Source organism: Dendrobates tinctorius, unplaced genomic scaffold (assembly GCF_039654945.1).
Source record: "Dendrobates tinctorius isolate UK_male_01 unplaced genomic scaffold, ASM3965494v1 ptg000156l, whole genome shotgun sequence".
NCBI classification, from domain to species: domain Eukaryota; kingdom Metazoa; phylum Chordata; class Amphibia; order Anura; family Dendrobatidae; genus Dendrobates; species Dendrobates tinctorius.
The window spans coordinates 25,050,711-25,076,736 of NW_027361823.1; the positions used below are offsets into that span (position 1 = coordinate 25,050,711).

Consider the following 26,026-nt stretch of genomic DNA (forward strand, 5'->3'; position numbering starts at 1 on the left):
TATTAATGGGCCCAGGGAGGTGAAAACAACCTTATACTCATCTCCCGAACTGGAGTCGTTTCTCCATACTGAAAGCAGGGTCCCTCAGCATCCTGCTTGGATCAATATCTGGGAGAGGTGTCATGTGAGAGCTGCAGCCAATGATTGTCAATAAGCCCTACCGAATGTTGATCTCAGCCGCTTGGAGAAAATGCATCTGTGACTACAGAGGAGGATCACCGGTCCATAATGTGAATATCAATTTTTTTTTTTTTAAACTCCATCGGCCCATTAATAAAAGGTTGTACAGGAGTGAACAACCCCTTTAATACTGTCGCAACTAGTGACCTCATGGTGGACGTCAGACTTTTTCTAAATTTCTGAATAGCCAATCTGCCTTGTTCACATGACAATACATTCCCTACACCTCTGCATACTTGTCATTCCAACCTCTAGACGAGCAGGTGCAGCCGTGTACACGGTGCTATCCATTACAAAAAAAATCTAGAAATTTTTAGTAAATTCTTGACATATCTGTAAATCACTATATGAGCTCTGCCTCAGGCTGTAACTTAGGAATTTACAATGTGCTTTTGTAATGTTTCCACAATACCTTATATCACACGACCTGCCTCTTCTCATTCACTGTTTTCATAACATTTTCCATTGTGGTGAAACTTCTATTCACAGCCCAGTTGACATTTGCCCCCGCTGAGGTGTGCAGATCTATATACCTAATCCGACCACCTTCTCTCACAAATCCCCATGTGAGGTGGTCTGGCAAGTATCTACCCCACAATTCATCCAGTTCAATATAAAACACAGTACACAAAAACAGCATTAGGGCTCATTCAGATGAGAATATTGGAAAAATGCAGTGTATTTATTAATTTTTATTCTTTTTTCCATCATGCCATGCAATAGCCTGGCAAAGCAGTTGGCGTATAGAAAAATGAGTATACATGTGCCTGAATTAAAGTTTTCTAAATCCTAATTCCAGTACAACTGACAAACCAACTTATTTGCATGGGGGCCTCTCGATCTGCCCAATATATGTCGTCAGGGGAGATAAGAATTGGATCAGTTTAATTGTAAATGCCTGATCCTCTTTTTCTGTAACAATGAGTGGTCAAGGGAGATGTCTGGCAGCAACTTATTGCCCTGTCCCCATACAGAACTGAACACATGCATGCACAACTGAACTAAGTGTGCATGTGTATGGGGAGTCGGAAGCAAGAGATTATCCCCGTGCTGGACAAGAAGATCAACCGTTCCAACAGGCAGGATCCTTCTCTCTTCATCTGTCGGGGAAGAGTTTGGAAGTCTGGAGGCCCACAATAGATGGTCGGCCTTATGCAATCCCCACAGGTTGTCTAATAGCTGCAAATCATGCAGCCGCAGGGACTCGAACATAATATATGAGCACTACAAGATGCTCGGATAACACCCGATTGTGCTTGGATAAGAAGTTATTCGAGCACGTTCACTCATCACTAATGCCTACCTAGAAAGATATATTTACATGACCTTGAGATTGTTCACTTATATTTATGGCAACCATGGGTAAAAACGAACAGAATATAACTCTTTCATGGGATTTCTATGCAACTGCCATAAAGTACTGCATATCGGATATGCCTACACTGTGAAATGGGATCCTGGTCTCTGGTTTCATCACAATTAAAGCTTGGAAAAGCCATTACCCTGTGGATAAAGTCAAACCTAACGTTGATTTACTCTGCTTGCTATGTAGGCAGTAAGCATTATGGTTTACCTTCCATAGGCAAAACGCCTGTCCTTATGGTGATCCCCAAAGGTGTCCCACAGCCTGAGAGAAACACTCACTTCATCGACAACGTCCCGGGAGCGTTCAAGAACCTGAAGAGATATTAATATAATGATACAGGTTTAACACATCAGGGTCCCCCACCTTTTCAGGAATTCTGAAGATTGCGCACTATTTAATGTGGCAGCACGAGATCTCTGCTGAAATGTAACATGCAGGTTTATTTCATGTCTGTGATCTATCTATACATTAGCTACCAAGGAATAACGGGTACCACAATGTATAGAACAAGCTGGCTACCGCTAGAAAGCAATCCTATAATACAAATACGTATGCATTAACCATTATTATTCTTTTCATTCTTTACCCTAATGTTCTCTAAACCCGGTTTTATAATATTTGCATCCTGCCTACACAAAAACAACTCAGCCTAAATGAGCCATAGGAGCAAGTAAACAAAGCACATCATAAGTTATGTGCGTGCACGGTTTTTTTTGTTTTTTTTTAAGAAGTTTTGGAGCAGAAACTCATTAACCAGAAACTCTCGAAATCTTCGTTCAAATCCCAAAAGTTCTCAAAAACTTGAGGCCTGAGGCCATGTTCAAGTTATTTTTTTAAGAGTTTTTGGAGTAGTGACTTTCCAAAATCCTCATAAAAAAACCTCTTCAAAACTTTTGGAACACTCTCTAATTCATTCCTATGGGAAATTCATTTTGCTCTTCATATGAGTTTTTTTCTTTAACCCCTTAACCCCCAAGGGTGGTTTGCACGTTCATGACCGGGCCAATTTTTACAATTCTGACCACTGTCCCTTTATGAGGTAATAACTCTGGAACGCTTCCATGGATCCTGGTGATTCGGACATTGTTTTCTCATGACATATTGTACTTCATGCTAGTGGTAAAGTTTCATTCATATAACTTGCGTTTATTTGTGAAAAAAAACGGAAGTGTGGCGAAAATTTTGCAATTTTCCAACTTTGAATTTTTATGCCCTTAAATCACAGAGATACGGCACACAAAGACTTAAGTAACATTTCACACATGTTTACTTTACATCAGCACAATTTTGGAAACCAAATTTTTTTTCTTAGGAAGTTATAAGGGTTAAAAGTTGACCAGCGATTTCTCATTTTTGCAACACCATTTTATTTTTACGGACCACATCACATTTGAAGCCACTTTGAGGGGTCTATATGATAGAAAATACCCAAAAGTGACCCCATTCTAAAAACTGCACCCCTTAAGGTGCTCAAAACCACATTCAAGAAGTTTATTAACCCTTCAGGTGCTTCACAGGAATTTTTTGAATATTTAAAAAAAAAAAAAAAAAAAATGAACATTTAACTTTTTTTTCACAAAAAAAATACCTCAGGTTCAATTTTTTTTATTTTACCGAGGGTAACAGGAGAAGTTGGACAGTAAAAGTTATTGTGCAGTTTGTCCTGAGTACGCTGATACCTGATATGGGGGGGGGAACCACTGTTTCGGTGCATTTCAATGCAAAATTGGCTAGAATTCAGATCGGACGCCATGTCACGTTTGGAGAGCCCCTGATGTACCTAAACAGTGGAAACCCCCCACAAGTGACCCCATTTTGGGGTATAGACCCCCCAAGGAACTTATCTAGATATGTGGTGAGAACTTTGAACCAACAAGGGCTTCACAGAAGTTTATAATGCCCGGGCATGAAAAAAAAAAAAAAAAAATAGCATTTTTTCCATAAACATGATCATTTAGTTCCCAATTTTTTTATTTTCCCAAGGGTACCAGGGGAAATTGGACCCCAAAAGTTCTTGTCCAATTTGTCCCGAGTACGCTGATACCCTAATATGTGGAGGGTAAAACACTGTTTGGGCGCATGGCAGAGCTTGGAAGGGAAGGAGCGCCATTTGACTTTTTCAACGCAGAATTGGCTGGAATTGAGATCAGACACCATGTTGCGTTTGGAGAGCCCCTGATGTGCCCAAACAGTGGAAACCCCCCAATTCTAACTCCAACCCTAACCCAAAAACACCCCTAACGGGAAAATGGAAATAAATACATTTTTTTAATTTTATTATTTTTCCCTAACTAAGGGGGTGATAACGGGGGGTTTAATTTACTATTTATGGCGGGTTTTTATGTTTGGCAGCTGTCGCACGCTAAAAGACTTTTTATTGTAAAAATAGTTTTGCATCACCACATATTGAGAGCTGTAATTTTTCCATATTTTGACCCACTGAGTCATGCGAGGTCTTATTTTTTGCGGGACGAGTTGACGCTTTTATTGGTAATCATGTTCAGGCACGTGACATCTTTTGATCACTTTTTATTCCAATTTTTGGGACGCAGAATGAACAAAAACCAGCGTTTCATGAATTTCTCTTGGGGGGTGCGTTTACACCGTTCCGCGTGTGGTAAAATTGATAAAGCCCTTTTATTCTTCGGGTCAGTGCGGTTACAGCAATACCTCATTTAGTTCTTTTTTATGTTTTGGCGCTTTTTGCAATGAAAACAATTTTATATAAAAAATAATTATTTTTGCATTGCTTTATTCTGCGAGCTATAACTTTTTTATGTTTTCATTGATGATGCTGTATGGCGGCTCGTTTTTTTTGCGGGACAAGATGACATTTTCAGCGGTACCATGCATATTTAGATGCGTCTTTTTGATTGCGCGTTATTGCACTTTTTGTTCGGCGGAATGATAATAAATCATTTTTTGCTTTGTGTTTTATTTTTATTTTTTAAGGGGTTCGCTAAAGGGGTTAACTAATGGGACAGTTTTATAGGGCGGGTCGTTACGGAAGATCTGTCACAGGCACTGCACAAGGCTTCTTCGTGCCTGCGCTTTGCAGGCATGAGGAAGCCAGCTCCCTGCAGGCCCCCGAAGGTCCCCGTCGCCATCTTGGATTCGGGGACCTGCAGGAAAGGAGACCCCCGCAGCAGCGCTGCACATTACGCTGCTGTGGGGAGCTCAGGGAAGCATGGAGGGAGCCCCCTCCCTGCCGATGCTTCCCTTTAACCCCCGGTACACCGCGATCGTGTTTGATCGTGGTGTGCAAGGGGTTAACGTGTCGGGGCGGTCCGTGACCGCCCCTGAAACATTGTGCCGGGTGTCAGCTGTGATAATCAGCTGACACCCGGCCGCGATCAGCGGCGCTCACCACGTCGGCGCCGCTGATCGCTGTGACGTACTATCCCGTCCCTGGGAATTAAGTCCCAGGGCACATGGACGGGATAGTACGTCACATGACAGAAAGGGGTTAAAAGGTTTTGAAAACCACTCGGTACAGTAAAAAAAGTGCACATCACTTTGATGAGGCTCCTGAGTGAAAACTTTCCAACTAGACAATGTCCAATTGGAAGGCTGCAAAAATAATTCAGGAATAAAAACTCTTCCAGAACGCTACAAAATGAATTCAGGAAAAGAAAAAACAGTAAAAAAAAACTCCTAGGATTTGTTTCTTTTTCAGGTGGATTCCAGTTTTTCCCCAGGAGAAGCCACTTCAGGTAAACACCAGTGGTCACTTTCCTGAAGGGTCTTTCCTGGTGATTTTATCGTCGTTCTTGTGGTAGATCTGTAGCTGACATCTTTTACTGTATATAGAAAATGCGTGTTTTTTGCACTTTGCACAAACAGGCGTGTGGCTCCTGTTTTAGAGCAATTTATATGGCTTCCCAAGGCCAGGTATTTCACCAGTCGGACTCCGGTCCTGCTCTGCTCTCAACTACATTGAGGTTGTCCGACTCTAGGAGAGGTTTTAAAACCAAAGGTCAGGACCTTGGGGTACAACTTGTTGCGGTGGGCATTTACGCTTTTTGGAGTACCCTATGTTATTTATATGCACTATTACTATGTACTTACCGTACTTAATAATAATAATCTTTATTTATATAGTGCCAACATATTCCGCAGCGCTTTACAGTTTCTGCTCACATTATTATTCAATCCTCGATGGAGCTCACAATCTAAAGTCCCTATCAGTATGTCTTTGGGATTTTGGAGGAAACCCACCCAAACATGGGGAGAACATACAGACTCCTTGCAGATGTTGTCCTTGGTGGGATTTGAACCCAAGACTCCAGCGCTGCAAGGCTGCACTGCTATCCACTGAGCCACCGTGCTGCCCGGGGTATATGTTTATTCTGCTTCTACCTTAGTTTTTGTCAAATAAAATGTCTGTCAAAAAGGGTTAAGGTAAATTAAACAAACTATTGGAAAAAGAGAAGTAATATAATCAATATATCTTCTTCTTCTGTCATACGAGATATAAAAAGCAGAACTATGATAACGTGTCCTGTGGATGAAGAGGCTCGGCTACCGTAATCACATCCATGCAGAACTAGACAGAGACTTACCTCCTGACATACTCGATACTGATCTATTGCCCATACTGTAGGTACGTGGGTGGCCAGCAGCTGGTACTGAGTTAGTGTAGTGTTACATGCTCTTGCACAGATGAGCCGTGTCTTGCCCACTGCGTTATCTCCCACGACCACACACTTGATGGTTTCCACATTGGGTCTTTCGTAGTCCATATCAGTGTCCATTTATGCAGCCCTAAGGAGAAGACAAGGGTTTGATGAGCAAGGCTATGGCAATACACTTCTAACTCTGTGCAGAGTTACTTTTCAACTAGAGATGAGAGTTACTGTATCTTCCTCCTTTTATAGTGAGCCGCCCCGAGCGGAGTCTCGCCGTGGCAGGGCATACCTGGATGAAAAACATCATGAGACCATTTGTTTGCTTTAAACATACACCAGTCAGGACTATCTGGAATGTGGCCGATCTTCTGGATTTTGACTGCATTTACACAAAATATAAAGCACGATATATATCAGAGATACAGAAGGTTACGGTAGTTCATTCCAGCAAGTATCTCCACCAGCCATGCTTGACCGCCACTCTACTCAACTCCTTATTGGGGTCATACAGTGAGAAGGATCCGGGAGCACAGGATTACGCTTGCTGGGGTCCTGGAGATCAGATGTGTGTCATCTATCCTAGGTATAAGTGATTCTGTGGAGACTGCAGTGTGGGCCTTGTTTGGCAGAAATTATATTATTTTTGCTTTCAACGAAAACACATACCGTACTTCTCACTAATACTGAAAATAATAAAAAATATTATTTTAATTAATACTAAAGTGACATGTAATTTATTTGAGGGCCAAAATTGAAAGATTTTTGTGGAAAAATGTAAATATCATTGATAACCCAAAAACACAATTCAATTCTACATATAAACTGTTCGATGAGCGTTCTACAAATCTTATACTAGGGAGAACAAGATTCATAATAACTTTGGAAAAATTCAGAGATAAAAGCCACGATATACTGAACATCAAACTCCGTACGTAGGATATATATATATATATATATATATATATATATATATATATATATATATATATATATATATATCTTGCCTTTCTCTCTGCACGCAATATTCCTGGGCTTTTACTGCAGTGCAGTAATTATATCTGTTAATTTTCTACACATACTCCCATAGGAAATAAGTTATTACACCACTTCAGCTTCTCTGCTTTCTAGTCCACGCATCTATTCTCAGAGCTTGTTAACCGGCACCAAGAGAAATTATGCTAAAAATTACAATGCTTATGAGAGGCGATCTCTGCTTGCTTTCGAGAAAACATGATCTGTACTTAATTTTTGAAGAGACGGTGTACTCAACCGTGCGCACAGTTAAAATAACGGTAAAATGGAAGAGCGATGATGTCAAAGAGACAATGACCCAGACTTTACCGCCAAGTTTCTTATTTTTGTTCTAAGGCTGGAGTCACACTAACCAGCGCAAAATACGGTCAGTATTTTACATGCGTAATACGGATGACAGACCCCTAAATAGTGCTCCGTATGTCATCCGTAATCAAGGTGTGGTCGCGTATTTTGCGCATGTCAGCATCCGTATGCAATCCGTATGGCATCCGTATGGCGAGATTTTCTCGCAGGCTTGCAAAATGGACATATAATGGAGCCCTATGACAGGGTTTCTAAAAGACACCGGGTGCGTATTTCTCGCAAGTCACATGTGTGGTCCGTGTGTAATCCGTATTTTTTGCGCACCCATAGACTTGCATTGGCGTACTACGGCCGTAGTATGCTGACAATCGCAGCATGCTGCGAGTGGCACGGAGAGTAGGATACTGAGGAGAAATATACGGCTGATGGGAGCTGCCTCATAGCGAATCATTTGTCCGTGTCTAATGCGTGCTTTTAGCGCCTCTCACTCTCCCGTATTCCTCGCCAGTGTGACTCCGGCCTTACAGTCCTTTTCACAAAATCCTTGCTTACGTACTGCTGCAGAAGCACAGCGTGAAGTCCTCCTATTTATAAGCGGCAGGCTGGCCCTGCCCTCTTGACTGATTGACAGCTCTCTCCCTAGGCTGAGAGTCAGAGCAGGTGAATGTGGATCATGAATAGCTGCTAGCTGATAAATATCAAGAATTCCACTGCAAATACAGTGAGTACGGAAAGTATTCAGACTCCTTTAAATTTTTCACTCTAACAAATTTGCAAAAATTTCTACATTTCTGGGGTTTTTCTCAGTCAAGATGGGGTGCAGAGTGTAAATTAATGAGAACAAAAAATGAACTTATTTTGAATTTACCAAATGGCTGCAATTGGAGAGGAGCGACTTTGCCTTTTTTAGGGTCGAGTCGGGTTTCATGAAACCCGACTTTCTCAAAAGTCGAGTCGAACGAAATCAGCCGACTCTAGGCAAAAGTCGAAGGTCCGACTGAAATACGAAACCCAATGCAAGTCAATAGGGAAGCAAAGTCGTCAGGGAGTGGAGGACAGGAAACACACCTACATGCCGCACCGCTTTTTTAAAGTGCGCGAAAACTATCTCTCTGTCTCTCTCTCCCCCTGCACATGTCATCTTGTTGCCCACAGTGTACGTCCTTGCTTAGTGGCTGAAAAAAGTCACGTGCAAGCATTCTGGGAAGTCCGACTTTGGCGCTCGTTTTGCCGACCGCATGGCCGACTTCACGCTGTGGTCGGGTTTCGGTCTGCGAAACCCGATTTTGCCATAAGTCGTCGACTTATGAATCTGGCCGACCCGTTTCGCTCAACTCTAGCTGCAATAAAACAAAGTGAAATTTAAAGGGGTCTGAATACTTTCTGTACCCACTGTATACATAAAGGAGAACACCTGATCAATAGGCTCCTAATACAGCAGATAAACAGTGATTCAACTGCAAGAACAGAAGGAACTGACTGGTTCATCATCATACTTCTTTTATTTTTACTGACAGCATGGTTTTGTTACCAATAATACTAATACTTTAGGAAAGTGTTTTTAATTTTTTAAATTAATTTTATTAATGTTTTTCTTAATTTTTGGCAATTTTATTAGACTTAATTTTTTAAATCTTTAAAAGGAAATTCTGCTACAAAATCTAATGAGTAACAAGATTTTACACCGGTTACTACCTTCAGGGCAATAATGCCTCAAGGCCTGTTATCTCGAGAAACTTTCCCAAAACTGTTGACCTACATTGATAACTAGTAATTTTAGAGTTTGATAGGTTGATGGTCTAGAAAATAGTTGTTACCAGTTGTCGGGAGTGATGAAATAACTGGAGTAATTATTAATTGCTCAATATGGTGTGCCAACGGCTACCTATAAATTGGAAGTAGCTTACAACAGTGGTCATTTTTGGGCTGCGCATCAGTCTCAAGACTTTCAAATGTAAAGGCCACAGGGCTGAAAATAATGTAGCTAAATAGGGAATAGCATTGGGTAATAATGATAGACCAAGGCATAATTTTACTAAGCAAAGTTCAAATGTTAGGGCTCTGTTGTGAGTTCATTTTCCCCTTCACCATTGAGGTCTGATGAACTCCCTCTTCTGGTGAAGGAAGGTAGTGAGGCTGATTACCAAGCACCTGAGCAGAATGATGATGACTGGGTGACTGGAATTGCTGACTGGATATAAGGCAGCCGACGCCCTTCTGCCTTGCGGGTGATTTCTCTGAGGGATTCTAGGAGACCAGTCTGATTCCTGCTCCTCAAAAGCTAAGTTTTCTGCTCTGCTTTTTGCATTTGTGTTTTGGTTTTGTTTTGTCTTGTTTTTCTGGATTTCTGCCATTTCCCTGCTGGGTGAGCTGAATTCCTTTTTGCTCTGTCTTCAGAAAATACCTGAGTACTGATATAGTCTTTTTGAAGCCTAGCGTCTTCAGGGCTTTTTTCCCTATCAGTCTGTTGGCTCTAGTTTTGATATGGTTTTTGGCGGATTGCAGACAGCAGCTTTTCTATCCTGTCCTATTTAGTTAGGCTGAGCAAATGATGGGGCCCAAGCTATCTTTCTATCTGTGTGAGTGTTTTTTCATCTTGCTTCACCGTCATTATATGTTGGGGGCTGCCTATTGCTTTGGGGTCTGCTCTGGGGCAGTTTAGATTTCCCTTTCTGTCTTTAGGCTATGTAGTTCTCCGGCTGCGATCGAGGGGTCTAGGGCACCGTAGGAACCCCCCACGGCTACTGCTAGTTGTTGTTGATAGGTTCAGGGGTCTGCAATCCGATAGCTGCCAACTTCTCTGGTTTTCTGGACTTAGCTAGTATTTCTGTTTTTGCCTCCTACGGTGACTCATTCATAACAGGGCTCATACTAACATGCGAGAAACTCGGATGAGTCTCGCACATCAATACCCGACACTGCCACCGGCACTCGGATTGGAGTGTCCAGCTGCATAGAAATACATGCAACTGAACGCTCCGATCTATAAGCCAGATCATCAAGGAACTTATTCAGTTAAACATAATGTGAAGTTGTGCATAAAATGCTCTTGTACATATCACACAAATTGCATTGCCCATTAAACTAAAGATCTACAAAGTACAGTATATACCTGCAATCCAGTATTACATCTTATGACCTTATTATTTCCTGGTTTCCATTTCAGACTGTTCAGTCTAGGAAGATCCTGGAAAGCAGGATGCTTGTTTCGTCATTGAAGAAAAGGAACATAGCCGGAAAATGTTTGTAACAACGCTTACCGTATATTAGCTCTCAACTCCACGTTACACAACCTGATGTGCCACTTACTGCAGTCTGTCACATTAACCCATCTGATGGACTACACATTCATAAACTGACAAAAAGATGTTGACTACTAAATCACTGTGCTGCACCTTTGTTACATACAAGGTTGCCCAATCATGAAGAAAGAGAGGTGCAAAAATCCATGGAATGTCATGACACCAACTGAAATCTATCAGTAATTAGAAAGCAAAAATGCCACTTTGTGAAAAACAATATCCACTGGTTCAACTGATGGTCTATTAAAAGGTGTCTCATTACCAAGATGCCACACAAGAAACCTCTCATGATGGGTAAAACCCATCAGTATTGTTGCAAAACATACTGATGGCATTGGATACAGAATATTTTCTAAACTACTGAAGGTTCCAGTGAGAACTGTTGGGGCCATAATCCAGGAGTCTAAAGTACATAATTTCACAATAAACAAGCCACGACCAGGTACTCCCCGCAAAAGATTTCAGAAGAAGGAGTAAAAAGAATCAGAAGAGTTGTCCAAGAGTCAAAGACCACCTGTGGAGAGCTACAGAAAGCCTTTGAATCAGCAGGTACAACTGTTTCAAAGAAAACTAGTAATGCACTCAACCTCCATGGCCTGTATGCACACTCACTACGCAAGACTCCATTGCTAAGGCTAGGTTCACATTGCGTTAATGCAGTCCGTTCAACGCATAGAACTCCTGGTGTTTCCTCCCGCTACTAATGTACTTATACCCGACATTGCTATTTCTGTGTGTGGTTCCACTATTACTCCCCAGCAACATGCCCGCTGTCTTGGGGTCATACTTGATTCCGAGCTTTCCTTTGCCCCCACATTCGATCACTGGCTCGCTCTTGTCATCTGCACCTCAAAAAACATTTCTAGAATGTGACCTTTTCTTACTTTTGACTCTGCAAAAACTCTTACTGTTTCTCTTATTCATTCTCGTCTCGACTATTGTAACTCTCTTCTAATCGGTCTCCCTCTTACCAAACTCTCCCCTCTCCAATCTGTCTTGAATGCTGCAGCCAGGATCATATTCCTCACCAATCGTTACACCGATGCCTCTACCTTGTGCCAGTCATTACACTGGCTACCCATCCACTCCAGAATTCAGTATAAACTTATTACCCTCACCCACAAAGCCCTCCATGGCTCAGCACCACCCTACATCTCCTCCCTTGTTTCAGTATACCACCCTACCCGCGCCCTCCGTTCTGCTGATGACCTGAGGTTAGTATCCTCAATAGTCAGAACCTCCCACTCCCGTCTCCAAGACTTTACACGTGCCGCGCCAATTCTTTGGAATGCACTTCCCAGGTCAATACGATTAGTCCCCAATCCCCACAATTTTAAGCGTGTCCTGAAAACGCATTTATTCAGACTGGCCTATCGCCTCAACACATTAACCTAACCTATCCCTGTGTGGCAGAGCCAAAAGTTTTACCATAACCAGGTTCCCAGCATCATGTTCCCACATGCTTTATGCATCCATTAGCCCTCTGTGTCTGTACTGTTACACACTTAACATTATGGCTGGTCCATACAATCAGAGCAACTGTTACCACCCACCTTTCGTGTCTACCTCTTTCCTCATAGACTGTAAGCTTGCGAGCAGGGCCCTCACTCCTCTTGTTATTTGTTATAATCTACTGTATGTGATTATTGTTATGCTGTAATGTCTATTGTCTGTACAAATCCCCTCTGAAATGTAAAGTGCTGCGGAATATGTCGGCACTATAAAAATAAAATTTATTATTATTATTATAGCGTTGACGGACTGCATTAACGCTACTGTCATATTGTGATCGCGCTTTGGATGCCATAATACAATGTTTGGAGGTCAATAGACACTGCATATCACCCCAAAAAGACCATACCAACAGTGAGGTTTGGAGGTGGGAACATCATGGCATGGGGCTGTTTTTCAGCATACTGCACTCTCAAACTTCATATGATTGAAGGAAAGCTGAATGGACAAATGTACCAAGATATTCTTGATAAAAATCTGCTGCCATCTACCTGGATGATGAAGATGAAATAAGGGTGGACATTTCAACAAAACAATGATCCTAAACACACAGCCAAGGAAACTCTCAACTGGTTTCAGAGGTAGAAAATAAAGCTGCTAGAATGGTCCAGCCAGTCACCTGACATGAATCCAATAGAAATTTAAGGAATGGAATTTATGGAAGGAAATAAACCTTAACGTTTAGTTACGGATTTTAAGACTGTTTGCAGGGAAGAATGGGCCAAAAATCACACCTGAGCTATGCATGCAAATAGTTTCTCCATACTGGAGGCGTCGTGAAGCAGTCATCACCAACAATGACTTTTGGACGAAGTATTAATAAAACACTTTTTCCCTGTGTAATTTCTCATTATTACACATAACTTAATGTATGGACATCTATGGTTGGATTTCTTTGCCTGTGTGGATTGGATGGGTTGTTACTGACATCTGGTGAGAATTTCATTTCATTAGCACCTTTATAAATATGTTTACTTAGAAAACTGGTGACGTGTTCAGTATTTATTTTACCCGCTGTGTACAAACACTTATACTCACTTATTCAATCCAGTGCTTCCTAGTAGTCTATGCTCACATTCTGCAGCAATCACATTCTCATTGCTGCTGCAGCCAATCACTGACCCCAGGGGTCAAGTGCTGTCTATGCCAGCATCAAGGGCTGAATGACATGTGACATGTGATTGCTGCAGGGAGTGCGCATAGATCAGTAGCAATCACAGGAACAATAGCACTGGAACAGTGGGGGATGGAAGAGACAAATAGAGTTTTTCATTGTTTTTTCAACCACTCCCTGCTCTTTATTTTTATAGTGGTTTGAAGAAAGCACTATCTTGTAATCCTGCTAACTTATTCTTCTTTTTCTGCTTCTTCTTAATATTATTCAGTTGATTTTCCACAATTAATGCGGCCCGAACCGCTACACGCACAGACGCCGCTGAGGTGTCGTTTCGAAGCCAGCGTCCACGAGAGGTGTGCCAAGTAATTTTCGTGTCGATCGGATTTGTAGTTTTTGCGCAATTTGCGTTTGAAAAAACATTTTCCTCAATGCATTTCAATGGGAAAATGTTGCCATAGGGAAAACATGCCCTGAGGCGATTCAAATGGCAGTTAAGCTCATTGATATGCGCAGGCAGACCCAGTTACTATGCCAACGCTTACAAACTTCACATGACCCCCCCAGGACACAGATTCTAGCAGATAATATCAGCTCTTAAAGCAAAACCCACAGCACAAATGCAAATCTAGCTTCATCACATGACGCATGCCCCTGAGAGAGAATGTGCGCCAAAGTGGATTTAGAAGCCCAGTGAGCCAAACTGACTCTTAAAGGGCCGACACGCCAAAGAGATTCTTAAAGGGCCGGCGCACCAAAATGAGTCTTAAAGGGCCAGCGCACCAAATCGAAAGCTGAGTGACCTCAGGCTCCAAATCGGAGGCTGATCGACCCTGGCCTAAAAATCGGACCCAGAGTGGCCCAGTTCACCAAATCGGACCCTGAGGGGCCCCGCCCACCAAATCAGACCCAGAGTGGCCCCGCCCACCAAATCGGACCCTGAGGGGCCCCGGCCACAAAATCGGACCCTGAGGGGCCCCGGCCACCAATTCAAGCCCTGAGAAGCCCAGGCCACCGAATCGGATCCTGAGGGGCCCCACCCACCAAATCAGACCCTGAGGCCAAAGTGGCCCCTGAGAGGCACCCACAGTTAAAACGGATCCTGAGTTGAAAGTCTTGCAGGCGCAGCAGGCAAGTCTCTCTTAAAGGGGCAGCCCGGGCACCATTTCAAAGCACTATCTGTACTTCCTTCAGGAAATACACATCTAGTTTTTTTTTTTTTTTTTTACAAATTCTAGAAAATGCCCTTGACTATAGCAAAGTGATTCTTATCCAAAGCAAACAAATTTGTATTAAAAGACTAAAAACAAGCCCCACTTTCTTCCGTTGAGACGAAACTGTAAAGGCTGCAGTCGATCAGCAGCCATTGATTAACTGCAGCAGGCATTGGATACTGTTTATGACAGGACACCGGCAGGGAAAGCAGGGCTGACAACAAAGCAGCCATTAGATAAGTATATATTATAGATTTCGATATCCAGGAGTGCACAGCCCCTTTAAGACTCATTCATGTATTTTAAAGATATGGCGAAATGCACATGAACAAGCATGGTTACCTCACAGCACAGTCATTCTCAATAAGCCATGACACCCTTTCCTGTCAGTAAAGAAAGTACCAGGTAATTCCCAGTTCACAAACTGTGAGGTGCCGACTGTGATTCACTAGTCATGACAAAAAAAACAAAAAAAAAACAAAACAAACAACAACATGAAGGAGGAATGAAGATCACCGGCATGTTGAACTGTGCTCATCGTAATTATACATAGCAGCATTAATTGAACCCGTGCATTACGTTTACACTGAGCCGTAGGCAAATATTACCAATGGATTACTCAACATATGCTTCTAAAGAGAATGAGATGTCATCATTACTACACCTTGTCGTGAGGGAAGACATTTATACATACACAATGGGAAACACGCTATTAACACGTTACTGCAGTGTTTGCCTGCTTACTCCACAGTTATAAACTAATACCGACATTGTGATGCACTATATACACCCTAGATCTACCAATACTGTTTTTACTACAAATCGGGACTCATCAAAACTTTCAAACAGGAAGACACTTTGTTGCCCTTGGCATCCAATCAGAGTTGAGCTTTCATTTGTGAAACTGCTCTGGTAAAATGAAAGCTGAGCTCTGATTGGTTGCTATGGGTAACAGATGTTAGACAGTGTTGATAAATCGGGCCTTCGGCTAACTACAGAAGTCACGAAATGCAGGACATGTTTTGACAATATATGGAAAAGAGACGGTCCAGCTCAAAAGGGTAAATCCAAAATATTTTACTTAGATATCCATAAAATAGGTATACAAAATACAAAAAATGCATATACCCGACCGGAAAACCGGAGGGAAGGTTGAGGAGACACTGTACGCGTTTCGAACGAAAAGTTCTTAAACTCAGTACTGAGTTGTATGAGTTACCTTTTCGTCTATGTTTTTTAGAAATCAGCTACAAAATCCTCCTCAAAAAGCTTAAAATTTTTTTTTTATTACTTTCTGTGGGAAATTGACCATGCTGTTTATATTTTAATATGGTTTTAAAAAGTGTTTTTTTTCCTTAAGGCTATGTGCCCACGTAGTTTTTAGGGTATGTGCACACCTAGTTTTAAGGTGCTGCGGATTTCTCCCCGCGGATTTTGTAAAATCCGCAGGTAAATTTCAGGTCAAAAGACCTGCGGATTAGGCTGCGGTTTATCACCTCTACAATGGAGGAGATGGCAAACCGCAGCGGAATCCGCAGAAAAGAAGTGACATGTCATTTCTTTCTGCGGATTTGAAACCGCAGAAAAACCGCGTGGAAAATTCCGCAGCATGTGCACGGCGGTTTCCATTTTACATAAAGTAAAATGGTACTGTACAGATTCTGCTGCGGACCCGCAGGGCCAGAAACGCTGCGGATTAGCAGAAAAATCCGCAATGTGTGCACATAGCCTAAAGCTTGTTGGAAATATGCCTGGTGGAAAAAAGTGGAGGTCACTTGTCTGAAGATCTTGATGGAATCTGCTTCTTTAAAAAAAAACAAAAAAAAAAAAACACACTATTCCAAAACGCTTCAAAGACAAACTCCTCTAGAAACTCCCACACAAATAGACCCTTTCCTAAAGTGTTTTCTGCTTGTAAAACTCACTGTTTTTGAACGCCTCAAAAGTTCCATGTGAATTTAGCCTTAAAGAACAGACAGCGCACGTCTTGCCTTCCTAGCTTCTAGATACAGAACATACTAGAACTTGAAGTTATACAGCAGTAAGTTAATTATGCCTACTTAAGTCAGTGGATAGAGTAAGAACGCCAATGAAAACTTAAGTTATTCACCTGTATACCAAGAACGAGGGAAAACTCAGATGATCGCTGTGAACACGATGATTTCAGTCTTGATTGAATGGTCGGTCGCACCAAACTTCTGATCCTGGCATTTCCTATTACAGGATGTTGCTACAGGTCTCATTAGACAGAGGCTGCTCTCTGAACAGGAGGCAGTCAATAGCTGTTCTGAGGTTGAACTTTACTAGACAAGACAAATATGTGGGCTTGGATCCGGTCCTAGGAACTGACATCCCATCCCTCACTGTGACTCATGTGTACAAATGACAAATCCAAGAGAGTTGCAGGTGTGTCGCTACCTAGTCAGCACCTGACGATACCCGAGTACAAAGGGGCAGCTCCCAGTCTTTAGCCATTATATGATGAACGCATGCTACATTAACCGTCATACATTCTGGGCATACCTCCATTGTGAGTGCATTATTGAGCATGGAAACCTATACTTATAAATAAAACTTCCTCCTGAAAGTAAAACATTAATGAGGGACGCACACTAGAGGTGGACTGGGGAGTGAAAAAGTTAGGGCTGATTCACACATCAGATTTTGTCACGTGTACTACCTGATTATTTCATGGGCAACTCAGGGACACTTTACAATCAATGTACTTCTACTCATGTCCTTTATTTTTGCTGCTGACTGATTTTCCAGAAAAAGAAAAATGCATGTCCTAATTTGAGCCAGGATGTTGATTAAAGTTGCCTTTTTAATTGAATTGGTCCTTGAGAAAAACAACTAACACTCAGATGTCATCCGTGTGTCCTCCGAGAACTATCGGAGCTTGAAGAGGTTGTCCACTACGTTATCATTGATGACCTATCCTTAGGTTATCAATGTCTGATAAGCCAGGGTCCGACATCCGGCACTCATGCTGATCAGCCATTCTCGGTGGCGGGCATCGGTCATAACGGCTTAACTGCGGAGCTGCTCCGTCTTCTAATAGTGGCCGTAGCCTGGTACTACACGTCCCCCTCTTTTATTGATTTGAATAAGAGGTGGATGTGTAGTACCCTGCCGTGGCCATTAGACAGAGCAGCTTCGCAATTGAGCATTTCCGGCAGGAGGCCGACAAGAACGACACGGAGAACAGCTGATCAACGGGGGTACCGAGTGTCGGATCTTGACCGATCAGACATTGATGACCTATTCTAAGGATCAGTATTCAATGAAAAAGTAGTGGACAACCTCTTTAAAGGGAACCTGTGACTACATTTGAGCAATCAGACCTCATGGATGATGCCTTGTTGTGGATAAATCATCTTTTATTACTTTTTGTAAATGACCACTTCCAGGCTATGGGGCGTACACTGCCCGAAAGATAACGCTGCCTCTTTGATTCATTATTCTATCTTTCTACTTCCACATTGTCACTGTGTCCCTGTGACGACAGGTGCGTGGTCGGAAATCCTGCGCATCCCAGCTGCCGTCGCTCCTCCTCACTGTTCCGTTCTTCTATGGACATTGGATTCACTTTTATTCTGCACAGGCGCCGGATAGTCACTGTAACTTCCACTCCCAGTGTTCTCCGGCGCTCAGTGACTCAAAATCACGCGGACATGTCTGATATTGATCCAAGTGTCAGATCAAATCATCAATGCAAGTCTATTGGTCTGCGAAAAAAATCATATGGTATCCGAGAGCTGTCTATTTTTCACAAACAGATGGGAGATGGTGGAAACATTTTTTTTTTCACATATGAGAAAAATCACTGAAAAAAAACTCTGTCTGCTTTTCTTGTATGTAATAAAAACTAACATCTGAATGAGGCCTTAGTCTGCAAGCAGATAATGTGCCAGTGGTGATCGCTGCCTGTTAACTTCACTGCAGCAGTGTCATGATGAACATACCTGTGACCTCTGCAGTAGTGATGAGCAAGCGTGTACGGATAAGGTGTTATCTGAGCATGCTTGTGTCCTAACCGAGTATTTTCAGCGTGCTTGAAAAAATGCTCGAGTTACCTCAGCTGCATATCTCGTGGCTGTTCGACAGCGGAAACACATGCAGGGATTACCTAACAGGTATTTTTTCGAACACGCCTAGCATACTCAATTAGGACACGAGCGTGCTCACTTAGCAACTCATCCAAGCACGCTCGCCAATCACTACTCTGCAGCCAATCACTGACCGCATTGGTGATGCAGCATCACCACTGCAGTGAGTGATTGGCTATGGATGGACCACAAGTCATCACTACATCAAAATAAACAAAGATCAGCGGGGACCTTCAGAGAGTGACAGGGAATATAACATGCGACTTACCAGTTGTTTCTTTCTTTATAATTCTAGCGCATTTCCTGTATTTAAAGGAATGATCTAGTGGATCTCATTTTCCTGCCATTCACTGGACAGGACCGGTAGTGGGTCTCCTAACCGAACCTCAACAGCCTTACGGCTCGTACAGACGATCGTAAAAAATGTACAGGTGCTATCCGTCACTTTGATGGATAGCACTCATCCCCATGTTATTCTTTAAGGCAGTGCTCATATCCTAGGGAAAAAAAAAATTGATATTTGGATCATGCTCGGCCATTCAACTCTATGGGTTTGTGGAAAACACTGGAACGCACTGGGATGGAGGACATTTTTATGGCCAGACTGAATGGAGGAGGTGAAAAAATAACTTTTTTTTTTCTTTACCTCTAAGAAAATAGGATCACACTGATGAAACCCTGATTACAGTCTGATCAGAGTGTGAGTAGCATAAATGGACCGATTTTCTCAGAAGAGAATAAAGCAGTGGTGTGGCCCCTGGCCTTATAGGTATGTATGTGATCAGGAGACCGATGTCCGGTGAGGTTATTGTGCTCCGTACTAGGAACGTGAATATTATACATGTGAATGATAAGACAGGACTGCCACAGCCACTTCCCACACAGGTGTCATAGTAGACACTGTATTCTTTTTCATACATGTTACAGCATTGATACATTTCTATTTGTTCTATTCAATACTAACCAGTATGATGATGTATATAAATATACGGACACACGTGTGTATAGGTGGAGGTAATGATATTCCCTGACGACTATAGGACTCTATTTTTAAACAATCATATGGCAGCGTTCTGCGCCTCGAGCCCCCTCACGCCTTCCTACAGAACGGTTGTCACAGCAACACACAACACACTCCATAGACACAACACAGCCCGAGCCTCCAATTAAACCTAGTGCTGCCATTCAGTGTACACAAAGACAATTTGTGGCTCCATAACCCAAACATACACATGCATCTGATATTCCATCGCAGCCTCGTCAGGGTTAAAACGCCAGCAGCGTCCACTAACAAAAAAAAAAAAAAAACCCACACAAAGCCTCATTACATCCGCCTTGATCTGCTTTATTTCCTGGCTGAACGGATAATGCCTCTGTCCCTCTTGTGTTACCGTTATTTCAACGTGCCGCACATCAAAAGATCATGAGTGATCAGAGAGCACAGGAATCCGAGCGGCACATGCCTGTGAGTGCAGGGATCCTGTGTACATGTATGTGCTGCATCATACAACATAGGCAAATCCAGCGGTGCAGCCAGGATGACCCGCAGGCCGGGATTAAGTCAGCTGGGTATGATGGGATCCAACCCCCGCAGTGGGCAAGTTGGGATCCGACCCCAGCAGTGGGCATGGTGGGATCCGAACCCAGCAGTGGGCATGGTGGGATCCGAACCCAGCAGTGGGCATGGTGGGATCCGAACCCAGCAGTGGGCATGGTGGGATCCGAACCCAGCAGTGGGCATGGTGGGATCCGAACACAGCAGTGGGCATGGTGGGATCCGAACACAGCAGTGGGCATGGTGGGCTCCGAACACAGCAGTGGGCATGGTGGGCTCCGAATACAGCAGTGGGCATGGTGGGATCCATCTACAGCACTGGGCATGGTGGGATCCAACCCCAGCAGTGGGCATGGTGGGATCCAACCCCAGCACTGGGCATGGTGGGATCAGACTCCAGCACTGGGCATGGTGGAATCCGACCCCAGCACTGGGCATGGTGGAATCCGACTCTAGCAGTGGGCATGGTGGGATCCCACCCCAACAGTGGGCATGGTGGTATCCCACCCCAGCAGTGGGCATGGTGGGCTCCGACTACAGCACTGGGCAGGGTGGGATCCGACTCCAGCACTGGGCATGGTGGGATCCCACCCCAGCAGTGGGCATGGTGGGCTCCGAGTACAGCACTGGGCATGGTGGGATCCCACCCCAGCAGTGGGCATGGTGGGCTCCGACTACAGCAGTGGGCATGGTGGGATCCCACCCCAGCAACATCTGCATGGAGTTTGCACCTTCTCCACGTTCCTTATGGTTCTCTTGCACACTTAGTAGGCTATTTGGTTTCCTAGGAAATTGGTGTGATCCCTGATTAAACAGTGATCTTCTCTGGGGATGGAGTCAAAAATATTAGTGCAATTCTGTACAACGCTACGGAATATGTTGGTGCTATACATATCATATCACACACATATCTATGATATAAATAGTATACAGACCTGGTGTGTTCTCCTCCCTGGATCACTTGTTATCCCCGAGCCTCCAGCTCGCTATTGTTCTCAAGTGCTCGCTTGCGAGGATGGATGGCGGTGCCGGGCTGAGTCTAGGCACAAGTTTGCAGCGCACCATCGCTCGATCTCATTGTCTTCTTTCTTTGCGATGACGATCCCTACCCCTGTCCATCTTAGAGAGCGATCTTCACCCTTTTCAGCATCTCCACCCCCCTTTTTTCTCCCTTTTAATCTCCGCCCTCCCGCAGACACTTTAGGGAAGCAAAAAAAGACGTGACTCGAGCAGCGCACTGAGCGCAGGGCAGTCTAATGTAAGCCGACCTCCAGCTGCAGCAGCAGCAGCAGCTCCGCTTCGTGACGTCAGCGCCCTCCCGTTCTATTTATATCCGCCCGATTGGATTTCATTCATGAAAAACAACGAGCGTCCTGAGCAGCGGAACGCGGGCGCGCGGCCGCCTAAGAGCGCGCCCCCGAGCGGCCGGTCTGCGCTCTGTACGTGCAGCGGCGGCGGCGGCTGCGGGCACAATATACAGCACGGTGTGCAGCAGCCGGAGCCGCAGGCGCCTCGTGTCACTTCCATGGAGTGACGTCAATGTAATGACAGCTTCTCCATTGCAGCGCACGTACTCGCAGTCATTCTTTACCTCCCACTGCCCTGAGGAGGGAGAGAAGACCAGAACAGTGGTCAAGCCCCACATCACTTGTCCTCTGAGGCTTCCCTCAGACCGGTTTTTTGGGGTCAGAGTTCCTTTGTAATAAGCACGGTGCATTTTATGTGTCTATTTTTTGCTTTTTGTGATGATATTTATAATTCATGTATTATTGGGGGGGGGGGGCAACAATACTCGGTGCAGACTCTAGGCTCACAGAACGCCACCAAAATGTCGGCATATTGCTAGAATGGTGCATTAATATTGCCAATTGCTTAGGGTTAGTGGCTTGGCGGCCATTAAGGGGGTTGTCCGAGAATGACAAAGTGATGACCTATCATAGGGACACGTAGTTGTCAACTACTAGGGCAACCCCTTCTCGATCTAAATGTTTGGCCTCGGTAAAATAATAAAGCCCATACTTGCCTCCTGTGCCTGCGCTGTTCCGGCAGGGTTGGCACTCGCACTACCGGGACTCGCGTGCGGTTGTGATGACACGTGAGCCCGGTGCCCAATCAGCGCTGGCGTCACCGTTCCCGCCATCGGACAAACCAAACATGACGAGGAAGTGAGAGATCAGCAGCAGCCCGGGCTTCCTCTTGATGTTCAATTCGTATGAAGGTGGGGACAGTGACGCCAGCGCTGATTGGCCTCCGGGCTCACGTGTCACAAGAACCGCACAGGAGCCGCCAGTGCCGACATCGCGGCAACAGCTCCGGCACGTGAGGCGAGTCTAAACTTTTTATTTTATCGGGGCCAAGTGTGGGGTATAACAAGGGGTGGTCCAGTCTTTAATTTCAGATTGGTGGTGTTCCGACACCCATCACGCCTACCCATGAGCCTTTATCAACTCTGTTTGCAGCCGGATATATACGGTGTGCAGTGTGGTCCGTGGAAAAAAAAAAAAAATTGGAGACGGGTCCTATTCTGATCTGAGTGTGAGATCGAAATCGACAATGCAAGTCTATGGGTCCATGAAAAAAAAAATCAGACCGTCCTCAGATGACATTACATACAGACAAAATGGAGAAGGTGGAGAATCATTTTTTTTCTCACCACATCTCAGAAAATCTGATGCCACTCTGACCCAACTCGAATCAAAGTCCGATCAGAATAACTGGACCGCTTTTTTCTTGGATGTGGAGAAATCGGCCGTGTGAAGCTTCCCTTACAGTGACTGTTTCCAACTACTGTAGTATGGTCCCCATTCATTTCAGTAGGAACTGACCTGCAGAGCCCTGCAATGGTCAATACAAAGTATACAGAACTATTCTGCCACCACCAAAGCAGACAGCAGCTGATTTGGAGTCTGCTGCCCTGCACCATCGATCCGATACTGATGATCAGTCCCTACAGAAAGCTCATCCATATCCCTGTCTTGGATAATACATGGACGTATTGGGTTAACCTGCAGCTAAATAGAATTACAATGCTGTCTGGTCATCTTAAAGTGCCGATATTAGGAAAAAATTGAACTTATTATCTAGGAGCCACTGGCTATCAGTCATGGGGGCATGCACGGAGCAGTTACAGTCATCGCTCACAGCACAGCTCACTATAATATTAGCGGAGGCTGTAAGCACGCCCCGGCACCTTCTCAGCCGGCTGTGCATCGTATCTGTGCAGAGGCGTTGCTGTCAATCAAAGGGCCAGGTCGCGTTTACAGCCACAGCCAACAGTATCGTGAATGGTACTGTGAGCGATGACTGTAATCGCTCCATTGACGCGCATGTGACTGAAAGACAACAGCTTCCGGGTGGACACAAGTTCATTTTCTCCTAAGGATAGGGCCACACAATGCAGTATATTCTATCATCCGAGAGAATCGGGCCGAATATACTAATCAAAATCTGATCATAGTGTGATACGATTTTCTAGGATGAGAAGATGGAAAAAATACATTTCTCCATTCTGTCAGTCCATGGACTCCTGGACCTGCATGGTCGGATGTGATCTGAGTATTCGATCATACTCGGACCTGCTAGTCTGATGAAAAAAAATGGGACATGTGCACAGCCCCATATGGTCCGGAATATTGGTCCGAGTGCAATACTTTCAGAAAGGCGACCAGGAAGCATTGTGACCCTATTTATGTGCAGATTGACCTTTATCCTCATGTAATAGCATTTTTCGAGGTGACAGGTTCCCTTTATAAACAAGCATTTGAGCTACATTTTTGTTCAATATCAGATAACCCCTTTAACACACTTTTTTATTCTGGTGGGTTTTCTTTGTTTTCTGCATGCTGCATTTCGAAAAAACCCACTAAAAATAAACACAAGAAAGCGAAGGTTGTTTTGCGTTTCATAATTCCCCTTTTCATTCCTCATTGTGTAGATTTGCTTTTCTAAAATATCATCTATATTATGCTGTATATTTTTCACACGTAATCCGTGTGTAAAATCGACAGCAAATAGACAATGTGGCTTTTCCCTATATGTTCTTTGTTGGTATACTTTATACAGTGGTATATATATATATATATATATATATATATATACAGTTGTGGCCAAAAGTATTGACACCCCTGCAATTCTGTCAGATAATACTCAGTTTCTTCCTGAAAATGATTGCAAACACAAATTCTTTGGTATTATTATCTTCATTTAATTTGTCTTAAATGAAAAAACACAAAAGAGAATGAAGGAAAAAGCAAAACATTGATCATTTCACACAAAACTCCAAAAATGGGCCAGACAAAAGTATTGGCACCCTCAGCCTAATACTTGGTTGCACAACCTTTAGCCAAAATAACTGCGACCAACCGCTTCCGGTAACCATCAATGAGTTTCTTACAATGCTCTGCTGGAATTTTAGACCTTTCTTCTTTGGCAAACTGCTCCAGGTCCCTGATGTTTGAAGGGTGCCTTCTCCAAACTGCCATTTTTAGATCTCTCCACAGGTGTTCTATGGGATTCAGGTCTGGACTCATTGCTGGCCACCTTAGAAGTCTCCAGTGCTTTCTCTCAAACCATTTTCTAGTGCTTTTTGAAGTGTGTTTTGGGTCATTGTCCTGCTGGAAGACCCATGACCTTTGAGGGAGACCCAGCTTTCTCACACTGGGCCCTACATTATGCTGCAAAATTTGTTGGTAGTCTTCAGACTTCATAATGCCATGCACACGGTCAAGCAGTCCAGTGCAAGAGGCAGCAAAGCAACTCCAAAACATCAGGGAAGCTCCGCCATGTTTGACTGTAGGGACCGTGTTCTTTTCTTTGAATGCCTCTTTTTTCTCCTGTAAACTCTATGTTGATGCCTTTGCCCAAAAAGATCTACTTTTGTCTCATCTGACCAGAGAATATTCTTCCAAAACATTTTAGGCTTTTTCAGGTAAGTTTTGGCAAACTCCAGCCTGGCTATATTATGTCTTGGGGTAAGAAGTGGGGTCTTCCTGGGTCTCCTACCATACAGTCCCTTTCCATTCAGACGCCGACGGATAGTACGGGTTGACACTATTGTACCCTCGGACTGCAGGGCAGCTTGAACTTGTTTGGATGTTAGTCGAGGTTCTTTATCCAACATCCGCACAATCTTGCATTGAAATCTCTTGTCAATTTTTCTTTTCCGGCCACATCTAGGGAGGTTAGCCACAGTGCCATGGGCTTTAAACTTCTTGATGACACTGCGCACGGTAGACACAGGAACATTCTGATCTTTGGAGATGGACTTGTAGCCTTGAAATTGCTCATGCTTCCTCACAATTTGGTTTCTCATGTCGTCAGACAGTTCTTTGGTCTTCTTTCTTTTCTCCATGCTCAATGAGGTACACACAAGGACACAGGACAGAGGTTGAGTCAACTTTAATCCATGTCAACTGGTTGCAAGTGTGATTTAGTTATTGCCAACACCTGTTAGGTGCCACAGGTAAGTTACAGGTGCTGTTAATTACACAAATTAGAGAAGCATCACATGATTTTTCGAACAGTGCCAATACTTTTGTCCACCCTCTTTTTTATGTTTGGTGTGGAATTATATCCAATTTGGCTTTAGGACAATTCTTTTTGTGTTTTTTCATTTAAGACAATTTAAATGAAGATAATAATACCAAAGAATTTGTGTTTGCAATAATTTTCAGGAAGAAACTGAGTATTATCTGACAGAATTGCAGGGG

At 43.6% G+C, this 26,026-nt stretch overlaps 1 protein-coding gene across 5 annotated transcripts in view; it reads right to left on the reverse strand.

Moving 5' to 3' along the window:
• Positions 1 to 26,026, reverse strand: part of RHOBTB1 (Rho related BTB domain containing 1) — a 95,288-nt gene that overhangs the window by 27,416 nt on the left and 41,846 nt on the right. For 3 of the 5 annotated variants that reach the window (XR_012220632.1, XR_012220631.1, XM_073548288.1), the window contains exons 3-4: positions 6,109 to 6,310; positions 1,754 to 1,857 (exon numbers count right to left, since the gene is read on the reverse strand). Coding sequence is in view for 3 of the 5 variants with exons in the window: in XM_073548288.1 (XP_073404389.1) it covers positions 1,754 to 1,857; positions 6,109 to 6,300 (296 nt within the window). In the remaining 2 variants the exon portion in view is untranslated. Of the gene's footprint in view, positions 1 to 1,753; positions 1,858 to 6,108; positions 6,311 to 16,764; positions 17,147 to 21,253; positions 21,573 to 26,026 lie in introns of those variants that run through there. The other 2 variants (XM_073548289.1, XM_073548290.1) reach the window with 2 other exon arrangements.